The 15860-nt window shown below is 37.0% G+C and overlaps 1 protein-coding gene and 1 long non-coding RNA gene across 2 annotated transcripts in view; one reads left to right on the top strand and one right to left on the bottom strand.

The window, feature by feature from the left end:
• Positions 1 to 15860, top strand: part of TTN (titin) — a 302859-nt gene that overhangs the window by 41424 nt on the left and 245575 nt on the right. The window contains exons 11-28 of the mRNA XM_055289874.1: positions 11 to 148; positions 741 to 878; positions 1360 to 1497; positions 4705 to 4998; positions 5104 to 5226; positions 6505 to 6786; positions 7071 to 7136; positions 7792 to 8050; positions 8249 to 8312; positions 8424 to 8639; positions 9572 to 9714; positions 10652 to 10857; positions 11706 to 11939; positions 12050 to 12294; positions 13193 to 13464; positions 13584 to 13748; positions 13851 to 14019; positions 14119 to 15812. Coding sequence (XP_055145849.1) covers positions 11 to 148; positions 741 to 878; positions 1360 to 1497; positions 4705 to 4998; positions 5104 to 5226; positions 6505 to 6786; positions 7071 to 7136; positions 7792 to 8050; positions 8249 to 8312; positions 8424 to 8639; positions 9572 to 9714; positions 10652 to 10857; positions 11706 to 11939; positions 12050 to 12294; positions 13193 to 13464; positions 13584 to 13748; positions 13851 to 14019; positions 14119 to 15812 — 4846 coding nt within the window. The remainder of the gene's footprint in view (positions 1 to 10; positions 149 to 740; positions 879 to 1359; positions 1498 to 4704; positions 4999 to 5103; positions 5227 to 6504; positions 6787 to 7070; positions 7137 to 7791; positions 8051 to 8248; positions 8313 to 8423; positions 8640 to 9571; positions 9715 to 10651; positions 10858 to 11705; positions 11940 to 12049; positions 12295 to 13192; positions 13465 to 13583; positions 13749 to 13850; positions 14020 to 14118; positions 15813 to 15860) is intronic.
• LOC129488116 (uncharacterized) lies at positions 11205 to 14242 on the bottom strand. Its single transcript, XR_008659592.1, has 2 exons — positions 12413 to 14242; positions 11205 to 11330 (listed from the first exon to the last, which is right to left on the bottom strand). It is a non-coding gene; the product is annotated as an uncharacterized lncRNA (long non-coding RNA).

Here is a 15860-nt window from a genome sequence, read left to right as displayed (position 1 = left end):
TAAACATCAGATAAGACAGGAAACTGAGATAACTGCTGCATCCATGGTGGTAGTTGCCACTGCAAAGTCCACAAAACTAGAAACAGTCCCGGGAGCTCAAGAAGAAACTACCATAAAACAAGATCAAATGCACCTAAGTCATGAAAAGGTGATGACTTCCTGCCAATGTGATAGTCACTCTTGCACCATTTCATTTGCAAATCACCTACATTTTCATCACGGATCTTAATCATCACTTCTTCACTTCCACCTCTTCTTATAATGCAAATAGAAAATTTCTTTTCCCACACAGCTACCTTTCACTGCCAATTCATTCCTAACTTTCAGACTTTCTTTGGTTTGTTACTAATATAATATAATAATTCACTTTAATATCTTCCTATTGAAGCAGATGTCTGTAAACAAGTCAATTCATAATACAAAAAATTATGTGCTATTTACAATGCTGCTGAAATGTCTCAGAGATTGTAGTTTTAAAAAATGTGAAAAATACAAAATAGCACTCATTAGTCTTTTATTGCCAATCACATTTTTTTCTTTTAAACTGGACTTATTGTTTTGACATTTTTGCCAGTGAAACAGTATGGATGATCAAAGTAACTCAGATGATGTATTTTAGTGTAATTAAAATTTCCTTGAATAGGAAGAAATTTTGCCTCCTTTCTTTTTGACTTATGTTTCTTTTATTAAAGATTTATGGAATTTAATGACTATTTTCTTACTTTCTTTTGTATGATCAGATAATGAAGGAAACTAGGAAAACAGTTGTACCTAAAGTCATAGTTGCCACACCCAAAGTCAAAGAACAAGATTTAGTATCAAGAAGTAGAGAAGGCATTACTACCAAAAGAGAACAAGTGCAAATAACTCAGGAGAAGGTGAATACAGACATTTGAGCTGTGAACAGTTCATCTTTAAACTAATTTCTAGTAAACTATTAACTACGATATGGTATGAATTATTAATATGTATTTGCCTTTTAAAATCCCTAACTAAAAACAAAATGGTAAATATGCGACTGATTATCATTAATTTTATCTGCACATTTGATTTTCATCCATCTGTAATATTTATAATTCATTTTATTCACCATTATTCTTTGCATGAAGATTAGCATTTTTTAGCTTAATTTTTAAAAAGCGACACAGGGACTCATCTAAAGGTTTTTTAATAGCTAACATTTCTAAGTTTTGTGATTCTCAGTCAGTATATGTAGACATTGCCAGGTGAAAGTTTATTTCTCTTGTGTATTTAACCCTGAATAACCATCTTGCATCCCCATGAGGAAGGGGGAAGGGTCATACTATGTGTGTTTGAAGCCCTGTTCAACTTAAATCTTGATTTTACTGTAATAATCAGATGAGAAAGGAAGCCGAGAAAACTGCCTTGTCTACAATAGCAGTTGCTACTGCTAAAGCCAAAGAACAAGAAACAATACTGAGAACTAGAGAAACTATGGCTACTAGACAAGAACAAATCCAAGTTACCCATGGAAAGGTGACTATTGTTCCAAGTGTGAAATCCCCTATTATAATACATTAATACCACATATCATGTGAAATCCCTTATTATAATACATTAATATCAAATCTCTGAATTTCTTATGTATGAGTCACTATTAACCAAATTTATTTTTTAGACAAACAATTGGAAACTAAAAAAGATTTATTATTGTTAATATTACTACATATCCCTTTCTCCACTTATCTCTTCACCATTATTTTCAACATTTTATTAACGTCTGGGAATCTTCCAGAAGTTGATTAAAATTGCATGCAGGCTAATTTTAAGAGGCCCATGAATATTTTTTAAAAACACGGAAGATGTATAAGTAAATGATGACTCGTACTCACTGTTAAGAAGACGTGTTTTGAAGGGTCATAAATTCAGTATATTATGTTATGGAGTATGACTTATTTCAGTAAATTATCCATAATTTTCTTTGTATGAAACTTTACCTTTTTTCCCTCCTGTAAATATCAGAGGAGAAGATAAGCTGAAAAAATTATAATGCCTGCTGTAGCAGCTCCCACTAAAGCTAAACAAGATGCATATTAAAATCTAGAGAAGGAAGTATCCAAACAGAACAATTACACATAAGCCATGAAAAGATTACCATATCTATTTGTAGCTATGAAATATCCATGAATTAAACTGTTTCCCATGACTCTGTCATTTACTCCAAATGAGCCATTTACCTAATTGTATTCTTTATTGCTAATATACCACTTGAAAATTAGCAGCTAAAGTTTTTCCATTTCATTAGCAGGATGGCCTGAATCCTATTTGTATTTCCCTCAGTGTCATTTTCTAACTCTACATCTTTTTTTTTCTAAGATGTGATTTAAAATAAACTTTTTAAACCTTTACTCAAGTCTAACATTTAATGGCATACCAGCCTTTCAGAAGTCTCATAAATGACAGAAATTCCACTATGCAACATACCTCATGAGTGATTAACTTTTTATTTTTGTTTCCATTCAAATTTTATCATGAATTGACTATCTTATTTTTGTTAAAAATTAGCTAAGGATGGAAGCTGAGAAAATGTTTATACCTAAAGTAGTAGTTACCACTGCAAAATCTGCTGAACCAGCCACACCACCAATGACTAGAGAAGGATTCGCTATTAAACAAGAACAAACACATCTTTTTCGAGAAGAGGTGAAAACTGATGCTATGGAGGTGAAAAGTATTGTTTCATCCCATTTCATCATCAACTCTCATAACTTTTCATCCATCATGAATTGTGCTTCTAGTGTTCCATCTAATTGCTTAACTGATCAATAAAACAATAGAGATGGTTAGATTCATTCCATCCTCCAGTTGAACAGTGAGCATTTCTAGTAGTGAAAAGTCAGACCAAATAATACTCTTCTTTATGTCTCCTAAATTTATTCTCAGCATTTAACTGGTATGAATTGGAGTATTCTAGTCCAATTTGTCTTCCTGCTTCTCTAGATTACAAACATATGAGACATATCAAAGTCCACTAAGAAATAAAAGCGGTTACCAGCGTACTCATTTGTAGTCCACCAATAAGTGTGTGTATATAAATTTGATATACAATAATTCAAGGAAAAAACAGACAGATGCTTCCTCAATTTAAAATATTCTACCATGATTAAGATTTTTCCATATGTTTAAAATCAAGAACAAAATTTAAATATTTCTTTCAGTTGTGTGATATTTAGTCAAATGACAGTTTCTATGACAGTTGCTTTTATCATTGTTAAAATAAAATTAAGACTTAACCTGACTACTTCATATCAGACTGGCTAAAAAGTTCAAATGAGATATAGTGGAAATGTGATCACTCCACAAGCAAAATAATATTTATTTATTTAGTGTTATCTGTCGAAGATGTTAACATTTTAAAATGTCTATACAATTAAAGTCAGCTCATTGCCAATATAGTTTTTAAAAAAGAAACAAATAAATGGACAAACTTAACTCACCTAAGCCTCACGTGTATTTTATGTTTTTTTCTGAGATGATGCAATCTAAAGTGAAGATGGTATCTGCAGTCCTTCGAGGCAGATGAAATTGTTTGTGTCTTCCTAAAAGGAAGACCTGGATAAAGCCCATGATCACTAAAGACCCAATTCCATCTCAGAAAAATCTCATTTATATCTTGAATGTTTCAGAGAATAATTTTTAAAGATATACAGGTAGCATAGTAGAATGTTTCCGATGCATTCTAGATTCTATTCACAGGTATAGAAAACTGAATATTAATAAAATTTTCCAATCTTACTTTTAAAATGCACTTTTAAAATGTACTTTTAAAATGAACATGGCTATGTGATTTTTGCGTTATGCCGTTTCCAAGTATCACATAGAATCATAATATCTAAGCCACATCAGCTAGTTTGCCTTCTTTAAAAGAAACTCCTCTGCAAATTGTATTTCCATTTATGTTCATCAGACTCAGAAACAAGAAAATAATATGTGTTTCATTCTTCGCTTTAACTCTCCATAATAATGAAAGTAAATTAAACTTCAATGTGAAAGATTGTTCTCTTGAATCCAAACATGATAACACTTTCATTTTAATGACAATATTTTCATTTGCACGGGGTTCTCTTTGTCATCTGTGTGTTTTAAGAAAGGTATTTTCTGATAGATTAAACAAATCTTACCATTAGGGAATCATAAGTAAATTCATATGCTCACTCTGTGTTCGTGAGATTTCACGTTATGTCCGATTTGCATGCAACCATATAACTCTGTAGTCACTGATTTTTCTGGATGGGATGATGACGGTATTTGAGTGCACTTATATCATCACTGTCCCTGCATTGACACCAGACTAAATGGTCAGCAAGATAATAAAAATAATCAGTGAAAAGAACCAGCTCCAAAATTCTGATTTTCCAATTGCTGATTGATTGTCTGCCTGGAAAAATTCTAGAAAATTTCAAACTCTCCTTAAGATTTTATGTTCATATTGTGATTGTCCTATGTTGTGTATATGTGATTTAATGTCTAGTATAATTAAGCAGGTGTACAGAGAGTATATCTAAATAGATGTCTGTACAATATAATAATGAAATAGTATGTAAAAGTGTTTCTGAGATACATTTCTAGACACATTAACACTGCTGTATAATGTGGATGCCATCTGCCTGCCCTGATGCCTAGGAGATATTCCAGCCTGATCTCGATGTTCCTATGTATTAATTCTGGAAACCTTGTCTCCAGGTGGACGTTGGAAAAAAGGCTGAAGCTGTAGCAACAGTTGTTGCTGCAGTAGACCAGGCCCGAGTCAGAGAGCCCAGAGAGCCTGGGCATCTTGAAGAATCCTATGCTCAGCAGACCACTTTGGAGTACGGATATAAGGAACGCATTTCCGCCGCAAAGGTAGCCGAGCCTCCCCAACGTCCAGCCTCAGAACCCCACGTTGTCCGTAAAGCAGTCAAGCCTAGAGTAATCCAGGCTCCTTCTGAGACTCATATCAAAACTACTGATCAAATGGGAATGCACATATCATCACAGGTGAGTCTATACCTGCTGATTTTTCACCTTGTTCATGGTAAAGCAAGCCTCACTGCTGTGGTCATCTGGTGGTCAATGGTATCACTGAGTTTCATTTCAATGCAGATCAAGAAAACTACAGATCTAACAACGGAAAGATTAGTCCATGTGGATAAACGCCCCCGCACAGCTAGCCCTCACTTTACTGTTTCAAAAATTTCTGTTCCTAAGACAGAACATGGATATGAGGTAAGAAGTTACAGAGCATGATACAGAAATGTTTAAAGGAAATAAGTATCTAACCGGTGAAATAGAGCATCTTTGGGGTAGGCCAATGGAGGCTTCTTTTTTGGTGATGTGTGTGTGTGTGTGTGTGTGTGTTTGCATTCACAGTGGGCCCAGACGCCCTAAAGGTTTGGTTTCTGAAACTCGCCCAGGGGAGTGAGCCTAGAGTCACAAGTGGTTATCTTATACCTCTGAGGAGACACAAATCCACACAAGCTACTCTCTAGTTCACATTTCAGGGACAGCTCAAACTCAATTGTTTTGATTACTATTGTTCTAATGATTTTGTGAAAGGAGTAATGTGTTACACAGCATAGTTTTACTTATGCTATGAGATATTTCAGAGTAACTTAACTGTGAATGTGTTTCAATAATAAAGACAGACATTGAGAAATCATATATTTATATACTCAATATAGCAAGATGGAGAGGTGGTACTGTATGGTGGTTGGGTTGGATTGTGGAATCAAATAGCTCTGGATTAATGCCCTATCTTCCCCCTTATAACCTCTGTCATGAGGAGGAAGTAAGCATACATGTAAAGTGCAAGTAAAAAGGACATAAAAACCTTAAGTTGTCAGCATGTAATAAATCCTTGATATTAGTCACCATTGTTATTATACATATCCAAGAAATAGAACCCAAACTTTCTATGCCTTCAAAGAACTGTAAGTTACATATAACGCCTATATTTGATTTAGTCCCAAATTACAAAACAAATAACCATAGACCACAACAGAATAAAAGCAGTAAGGAAACCTTTAAAATATTTTTTCTGAATGTCTTCATGTTTACCTTTCACGTAGATTTGTGGCTAAAACCCAAAGGTACTATTGCAAAGTAGTTCTTAGGAATTTACCAACAATTTCAATAATTTCTTAATTTTGAATCTCCCGCTGTGGTATTTTCAAAAGTGGCATTCATCGGAATGGTTAAGTGAAAATTCATGACTAAGCTTTAGAAGATCTTGTCCTTTTATGATAAAGGCTGTAAAATAAGGAGTTCTGAATACAACTCTTTAAAAAAGATATTTTAAAATTTGTTTTACAAACTAACAGGCATGACAAGGAGCTTTATAATTGGCTTATCTCTAACTGACTTTTCATTAACTGTGTGATAATGAGTGATAATGAGAACATTAAAAAACAGACCTCATAGAAAATAGGCTCAGACTCAGTCCAAGAGGGCTAGCCATCGGAGAATGGTTAAATGACTTTATTTTCTGACTCTGTTTCCATGTAGGCATCAATAGCCGGTAGTGCTATTGCCACATTACAAAAAGAGTTGTCAGCCACATCTTCTGCTCAGAAGATCACCAAATCGGTGAAGGCTCCTACTGTGAAGCCCAGCGAGACTAGAGTAAGGGCAGAGCCCGCACCCTCACCACAATTCCCCTTCGCTGACACGCCAGATACTTACAAGAGTGAAGCTGGCGTTGAGGTGAAAAAGGAAGTAGGGGTGAGCATCACTGGCGCCACCGTCCGTGAAGAGCGCTTTGAAGTACTGCACGGACGCGAAGCCAAGGTTGGTCACTGGTTACCTGCTGTTACATGGTCCACTCCCATTGAGCAGGGCCAGGTGGTTAGCTAGCTTGTACTGAAAAGTAGCCAGCGGAGTCTTGCCTTTCTCCTTTACCATACTAAGACCTGATTTTTATGGAGCATAGTATGGGTCAGAGATCATTTTCTCAAATTATTTTTATACTTATTTTTATATTTTTATAATTATATAATGTTGCATGAGCTAAGAGTTTATGAGATTTCCCTTAATTTCATGAGCATTTTGTAATATAATTTGTAAAAATCTAGGTAACAGAAACAGCAAGAGTACCAGCACCTGTTGAAATTCCTGTTACCCCACCAACTTTGGTCTCGGTGAGTAAAGAAGTTGATTATGTCGGACCCTATTCATATCTTCTCAAATCATTTTAATATATGTTTGCAAAGATCAGTTTCTGAAATTAATACAAAAATGACATTAGTGAGCTTACAGATGCTCATTTTAAGACCGTATTTGGTCTGGAAGACCATACTTGACCATATTTGGCAAGGAAGAGGGGAACTCTACGTGGTACATCATTCATGGATTCAAAAGATTTAATGAGCTTCTAATATGCAGAAGGCATTACTGCAGGAGCTGTGGAGACAAAAAGACCAATCCATCCCTCTTTGAAATATTTTCTTTGCCATCAGAGAAAATGTACATAAACAAGCATGATAAAATATATAAGGTGATAAGCATCACAACAGAAGGAGAATCCATGGGAGGGATAGATTCATTCCAGTTGGTGATACCATGGCAAAGCTTTGTTGAATAGGTAGCATTTGCTATTGAGCCTTACAGCTCTTTACTAATATATTAGTACATTATATAAATATTAGTCTCTCTACTACTATTTCTGGAGTCCTGATTAAAAGGCCATTTTGTGGCAGTTGAAATGCATAAGTTCAAACTCCACATTTGTTACAAAACAGAAATGATTAATGAATATGTACACATATCATTATTTATTTTTTCTCCTCTCTTCAGGGCTTAAAAAATGTAACTGTCATAGAAGGTGAATCTGTCACCTTGGAGTGCCACATCTCTGGATACCCATCCCCGACAGTGACTTGGTACAGGGAAGACTACCAAATCGAAAGTTCCATTGACTTCCAGATAACCTTCCAGAGTGGAATTGCTCGTCTTATGATTCGCGAAGCGTTTGCGGAAGACAGCGGGCGATTTACCTGCAGTGCTGTAAACGAGGCTGGAACCGTCAGTACATCCTGCTATCTGGCTGTGCAGGGTTAGTGGCCACCCTCCCACAGTCCTAATGCACATACCATCACTTGCATCTGACACTCTTTTCCACAATATGGTTTCTGTGCACCTTGAAATGATGTCCCTTTTTGGAACTTGGGGGGAGATTATATGGTCAATTTAACTGTCAGTGCTAAGCAGGGGTCACTAAACATCTCAGTGAGAAACTTTTGTCTTCTTTTAGTGTCAGAAGAATTTGAAAAGGAAACCACAGGCGTGACTGAGAAATTTACTACAGAAGAGAAACGGTAAAACATTTTGCTAATTAGTAGCTGTTCTAGTACAATTTTGACTTTCAGCCCCATCAGTATTGGCAAATTGCAATCCAGAAGCTAATATGAGGGGAATTCTCTTTCCAGCTTTGTTGAGTCAAGAGACGTGGTTATGACTGATACTAGCATCACAGAGGAACAAGCAGGGCCTGGAGAACCTGCTGCGCCTTACTTTATTACGAAACCAGTGGTCCAGAAACTGGTGGAAGGTGGGAGTGTGGTGTTTGGATGCCAAGTTGGCGGCAACCCAAAGCCCCATGTATACTGGAAAAAATCTGGTGTTCCTCTAACCACTGGATACAGGTATTTTGATGGCTGAATATAGAGTTCTCTGTAACTTGTATGATACGTACATGAAGCCTAGAGTAGAATTTACTTACCCCACTGACCCTGAGCATAGGCTCTTTCATTGTGGAGACTTCTTAGTTTGTTTTGAGGTATTTTTACATTTTTTTGTGCATTTTATTTCCTAAGAAATAAAGCTATGTGACAAAAGTGGATGGGAGATATATTTCTTTACATTATAGTTTAATTCATTGAGGTTGCAAAAGCAGAGAAAATATGGATTTTCACACACACACACACACACACTCTTCCAGAAAAGATTTGAGACAATTTTCAATAAAAACATGTAATAACCAAGTGACTAAAAGATAGAAGAATAGCCATGTAATGAAGAAGAAAGCTAGTTATGCACAAAAATCTATGCTAGTAATTTTTCTTCAGTTCAATATAAAATTTAGCTCTGAATATTTTGCAATTTAAGATAAAAAGAGCAACCTGGTTATCTAAAAATGTAGGTGCCGTACCTTAATAATAATAAATATAATGTATCAGAGAGTTAATACTGAAATATTTAAAGGAATTTATTGTTTTACTTATTCATTTGATCTCTGAATGAAATAATGAGAAAAATAACGAACAAAGTGAAAATACCTGTCGTTTAAGTGACCTGATCATTTGCTAACATAAACTCTGAAAACCACTTAATTTCATGACTGATTCTAGCAATAAATATTCTTTAAAATGAATATTTTAACTTATTTGGCCCTAATTACTCATGTTCTTGCATTTTTCTCAATTTTCAGCAATCTTATAATCTATTGTGGGGCTTAGTCATATGTTTAGGGTCATTGAATTTTATACCACAGATCTACTCACAGATAAGTCCAATTATTTTACCCACAGAAGGGTTGTTGATAACTGATTTTTAAATTTTGTACATTTACATAAAGATACAAAGTGAGTTACAACAAACAAACCGGTGAATGCAAGCTGGTGATTTCTATGACTTTTGCTGATGATGCTGGAGAATACACTATTGTTGTTCGTAATAAGCATGGAGAAACTTCTGCATCTGCTTCCTTGCTTGAAGAAGGTAAGTGCAACCCTAGTTTCTATGTGCATGATAAGAACTGAAATACAAGGAGATAGCAGTGCTGTCCGTTTGCCGAAAAACCTGTTGCCATTTACTGGTTTTGATACTTTGCCTCAGTGTCTTCGCCTCAGTTGTATGGAAAATGTTTTAGACCACATGGCCTCAAAAACTATACTGGCGTCAAACTTCCGAGGTTCTAGCGATATTTTCTGTTTGGTGTATTTGTTTCTAGGCATATCATGCCTCTGAAAATGCAGAGATTCTAAATCCAGTTGCCTTCCAGGCCCAGGCAGGTAACAGTGAGCTCAATGAAAACAGTGGCAAACTGGAGAGTAGGTGCCCTGCCTCAAAGAGACAGTAGCTGTGTTGTTGCCAGGCACACACCAGGCTGTTACCAGGCACGCACCAGGCTGTTACCAAGCTCAGTGTTGCTAGAGCTCCTGATATTTTAAAGAAAACCTGGAAGTCAGGATTTTCAATGTTTATGACTTGAAAACAAATGCAATAGCTTTCATGCTAGACTGTTCACATTTACAGTGAACTGGTTCACACTCTGTTTCATTTGACCTACACAGTATCCCTTAGAGGAAATTACAATATTATCTTCATTTAGCAGATAAAGCACTCAATATTCAGGAAGGTAAATGAATTATTAAAAGCCACACAGCAAATTAGGAAGACCTCCATGGTAGATCCCCCCAAAACTGACTGCTAATATAAAATTCTTTCTACAATTGTAGTGGCTGGTTTGATTTGTTAGTGTAAGTTTGGTTTCCAAATTCCGTCTAGAAAATATTGAGCACTTCAAGAGTAGATATTTGGAAAATTTGGCTCTTGGTTATCAACTTTCCCCAGTGTAGAGTTTACCTGAATGCATAGTGGTATGACTGTTTTCTAATAAGAACATTAAAAATTAACTTATGTTCTTAACTCTTAGCTGATTATGAGTCACTGATGAAGTCCCAGCAAGAAATGCTTTACCAGACACAAGTGACTGCATTTGTTCAAGAACCCAAAGTTGGAGAAACAGCACCTGGATTTGTATATTCTGAGTATGAAAAAGAGTATGAAAAAGAACAAGCCTTAATTAGGAAGAAAATGGCCAAAGATACTGTAGTGGTCAGAACTTACGTAGAAGATCAGGTGAGTATAAAAATAATGACCAACCAGGCCGGGCGCGGTGGCTCAAGCCTGTAATCCCAGCACTTTGGGAGGCCGAGGCGGGCGGATCACGAGGTCAGGAGATCGAGACTATCCTGGCTAACATGGTGAAACCCCGCCTCTACTAAAAATACAAAAAATTAGCCGGGCGTGGTGGCAGGCGCCTGTAGTCCCAGCTACTCGGGAGGCTGAGGCAGGAGAATGGCGTGAACCCAGGAGGCGGAGCTTGCAGTGAGCCGAGATCGTGCCACTGCACCCCAGCCTGGGGGACAGAGCAAGACTCCGTCTCAAAAAAAAAAAAAAAAATAATGACCAACCAAACCATTTCATAAATTATACTTTCCTTTTTTTGTTTGATATTTTCATTTACAAGTGATGAGCTCAGGGTTAGACAGCTATTAGCAGGTCCAAGTTAACTGCTGCTAAGTTTCCTTAATCTTCATGGTATGTTGCACCTGTGAGTTTAGAACTAGAGATTACATATAGGCCATAAATGTGACTTTAGAAATAGGGTTTATAATATATTAAGGAAAAGATCAATATTAGTACAGCTGAGTTCATTCATGCCAAGATCTCTTCATCTGTGTGATAAGCTAATGTAACCTCTAACCCAAATCTAACTCCTGCTTTTGGAATACCTTTCTACCCAAGATGTCACAGCATTCACTGGGAAAGGTGACTATAATGCAGATTAAAACAAACAAACCAAAAAGTCTTCTAGATTCTTCTCCCAGCTAAAAACTTCAACAGTCTAGCTCAGATACATCTCCTTAAATAATTTATATCAGTAAGGATATGTATTTTTAACAGACCATAATCTTTTTGCATAGGAATTCCATATTTCTTCCTTTGAAGAGAGACTTATTAAAGAAATTGAATATAGAATAATAAAGACTACATTAGAAGAACTTCTTGAAGAAGATGGAGAAGAAAAGATGGCAGTTGACATTTCTGAATCTGAAGCTGTTGAATCAGGATTTGATTTAAGAATCAAGAATTATAGAATTCTTGAGGGGATGGGTGTCACTTTTCATTGCAAGATGTCTGGATATCCATTGCCAAAGGTAAAATATAAACATTTATCATACCTCCTTGCCACAGTAAAGATACAAGTTGGTTAAAATATAACTATTTGATGTAAATTTTATTCATACATGCATGGTATTCTTTGCAGATTGCTTGGTACAAAGATGGCAAGCGCATCAAACATGGAGAAAGATACCAAATGGACTTTCTACAAGATGGCAGAGCTAGTCTGCGTATACCTGTTGTTCTTCCAGAAGATGAAGGAATCTACACTGCATTTGCCAGCAATATTAAAGGAAATGCAATTTGCTCAGGGAAATTGTATGTGGAGCCTGCTGCACCACTTGGGGCTCCGACTTACATCCCCACACCAGAGCCAGTGAGCAGAATCAGGTAAGACTTGTAATAATTTGGATTATTTAGTATGTAAATTGTTTTCAAAACATCAAATAGTAGCAAATTGCTATTGTGTAAGAAGAAAATCGAGGGCTAAGATGGCACAGAAACTTACCATTGGCAACACCAACAATTGCCAGGAGTTTTTATTTCTTGCACCTATGTAAGATGAGCAAAGAATTTTCATCAGTGTATCATACTATTTATTTTCCTAGTGCTATAGCTAATATCACAATAGCTCTTATTTGACACCTGATTTTTACATATGTAAATTTGCACAACAGCCCTGCAATAAAAAGATGACTATTATTGGTTTGGAAATAGGAACACTGAGGCGCTGGGAATCTACGAAAATTGCCTTAATTCATCCAACCTGTAAGTGGTGGTGCCAGCATTCAAACTCCAAGTCAGTCTGGCTGCAATGTGTAGATGGAGTCTTGTTTTGCTTTGTTTTGTTTCCAAATTCATTTCTATGTTTTCCTCCTCTGAGATAAAGAACGTATGTTTTTTATTTTTCCATAAATGTATTCATTGATTTACTTATCCAACCAACATTTATTAGGATGTTTTAGTAGTTAAATCAAAAAAGTCTAGTGACTGATTAAATCCAAGTGGTAAGGAAAAGAGAGTATTGAGGATTATTCCAAGATTTTTGAGCCTGGGTACCTGGATGTACTGAATGACTACCAGCCAAAATTGAGAATATAGGAAAAACATAGTTGTGGGGGCAACAATAATATATTCTATTTTAGATCTGAATGAGTTTGAGATGTCTTCTAATACATGCAAGAAGTAAATTATAAAATAACATGAATAATGAATAAGACAAAATGAAGTTTGTTTTGCTGAGTTTTCTTTATGCCTCGTGAAAGTCATGTTTGTCTTTGTTTTGCAGATCTCTCTCTCCACGTTCAGTGAGCAGGTCTCCTATACGCATGTCTCCTGCACGGATGTCACCTGCAAGGATGTCTCCTGCACGGATGTCCCCTGCAAGAATGTCACCTGGACGTAGGCTGGAGGAGACAGATGAGTCACAACTTGAGAGACTATATAAACCAGTCTTTGTGTTAAAACCTGTTTCTTTCAAATGTTTAGAAGGGCAAACTGCCAGATTTGACTTAAAGGTTGTTGGTAGACCTATGCCAGAGACGTTCTGGTTTCATGATGGTAAGTATGATAAGTTTTTGCTCATGAATCATAAAAACACAAAAACAAGCTTATGTATGTGTCTAACAATTTTTAAAAACTATTTTAAAATCTACTTTCTTTTAAACATATTTTCACAGGCCAGCAAATTGTCAATGACTATACCCATAAAGTAGTCATTAAAGAAGATGGTACTCAATCACTAATTATTGTCCCTGCCACACCCAGTGATTCTGGGGAATGGACTGTGGTTGCCCAAAACAGGGCAGGCAGATCATCAATTTCAGTGATTTTAACTGTGGAAGGTAAAATGAGATAAAATAAAAATAAATGAATTTTCTTATCACTTGGGTTATAAACAGGTATTTCAGCCTTACTCCCCCTGAATCATGACCTTTCTCTTTCAGCTGTGGAACATCAGGTAAAACCGATGTTTGTAGAAAAACTGAAAAATGTCAATATAAAGGAAGGTTCCCGACTTGAAATGAAAGTCAGAGCTACGGGTAACCCCAACCCTGACATTGTATGGTTGAAAAACAGTGACATCATTGTGCCTCATAAATATCCCAAAATCAGGTAAGTGTGGAAATAATAAAGCTAAGCTCATTATGCAAATCCAATAACCAGGGAAGCTATACTACTATATTGATCATTCCCTCCCCCAACTTTTTATAGAATTGAAGGAACCAAGGGAGAAGCTGCCCTTAAAATCGATTCCACTGTCAGCCAAGATTCTGCCTGGTATACTGCGACTGCTATTAATAAAGCTGGCAGAGATACTACAAGATGCAAAGTAAATGTTGAAGTTGAGTTTGCAGAGCCTGAGCCAGAGAGAAAGTTAATCATCCCACGGGGGACATATAGAGCAAAGGAGATTGCAGCCCCAGAACTGGAGCCCCTCCATTTGCGATATGGTCAAGAGCAATGGGAAGAAGGTGATCTCTATGACAAAGAGAAACAACAGAAACCATTTTTCAAGAAAAAACTCACTTCCTTAAGACTTAAGCGCTTTGGGCCTGCCCACTTTGAATGCAGACTAACACCCATTGGTGACCCAACGATGGTGGTGGAGTGGCTCCATGATGGAAAGCCACTTGAAGCAGCCAACAGGCTCCGTATGATCAATGAATTTGGGTACTGCAGCCTTGATTATGGCGTTGCATATTCTAGAGACAGTGGTATCATTACTTGCAGAGCCACTAACAAATATGGAACAGATCACACATCTGCTACCCTTATTGTTAAAGATGAGAAAAGTCTTGTGGAAGAATCACAATTGCCTGAGGGGAGGAAAGGCTTACAGAGAATTGAAGAATTAGAGAGAATGGCTCATGAAGGTGCACTTACAGGTGTAACAACAGATCAGAAAGAAAAGCAAAAGCCAGACATTGTCTTGTTCCCAGAGCCCGTTAGAGTACTTGAAGGGGAGACCGCAAGGTTCCGCTGCAGGGTAACAGGCTACCCTCAGCCCAAAGTCAACTGGTACCTCAATGGACAGCTCATCCGCAAAAGCAAAAGGTTCAGAGTTCGCTATGATGGTATCCATTACCTGGACATCGTGGACTGCAAATCATATGACACAGGTGAAGTGAAGGTCACCGCGGAAAATCCTGAAGGTGTGATAGAGCATAAAGTGAAGCTTGAGATTCAACAGAGGGAAGATTTTAGGTCTGTCCTTAGGAGAGCTCCTGAACCAAGGCCTGAGTTTCACGTACACGAACCAGGTAAGCTTCAGTTTGAAGTACAAAAAGTGGATAGACCTGTTGACACCACTGAAACCAAAGAAGTTGTGAAGTTGAAAAGGGCTGAAAGAATTACCCATGAAAAAGTGCCCGAAGAGTCGGAAGAGCTGCGCAGTAAATTCAAGCGCAGAACAGAAGAGGGCTATTATGAAGCCATTACGGCTGTGGAGCTCAAGTCTCGAAAAAAGGATGAATCCTATGAGGAACTCCTCAGGAAGACAAAAGATGAACTTCTCCACTGGACCAAAGAGTTAACTGAAGAGGAAAAGAAAGCTCTTGCCGAAGAAGGCAAAATCACGATTCCAACTTTTAAACCTGATAAGATTGAACTAAGTCCTAGTATGGAGGCTCCAAAAATCTTCGAAAGAATCCAAAGCCAAACAGTGGGCCAAGGATCTGATGCACACTTCCGGGTCAGAGTCGTGGGGAAACCAGACCCCGAATGTGAATGGTACAAAAATGGTGTCAAAATTGAACGATCTGACCGGATCTACTGGTACTGGCCTGAAGACAATGTTTGTGAATTGGTCATAAGAGATGTGACTGCTGAGGACTCTGCCAGCATCATGGTAAAAGCCATCAACATAGCTGGAGAAACCTCCAGTCACGCATTCTTACTTGTCCAAGGTAATTTGCATGTCTTTCCTTTGATGGACCTGTCTTCGTATTCAAGAA

This window comes from Symphalangus syndactylus, chromosome 8, assembly GCF_028878055.3.
Source record: "Symphalangus syndactylus isolate Jambi chromosome 8, NHGRI_mSymSyn1-v2.1_pri, whole genome shotgun sequence".
Lineage (NCBI taxonomy): Eukaryota > Metazoa > Chordata > Mammalia > Primates > Hylobatidae > Symphalangus > Symphalangus syndactylus.
Note: the sequence above shows the minus strand (reverse complement) of the source record. Positions and strands in the feature narration are given on the sequence as shown.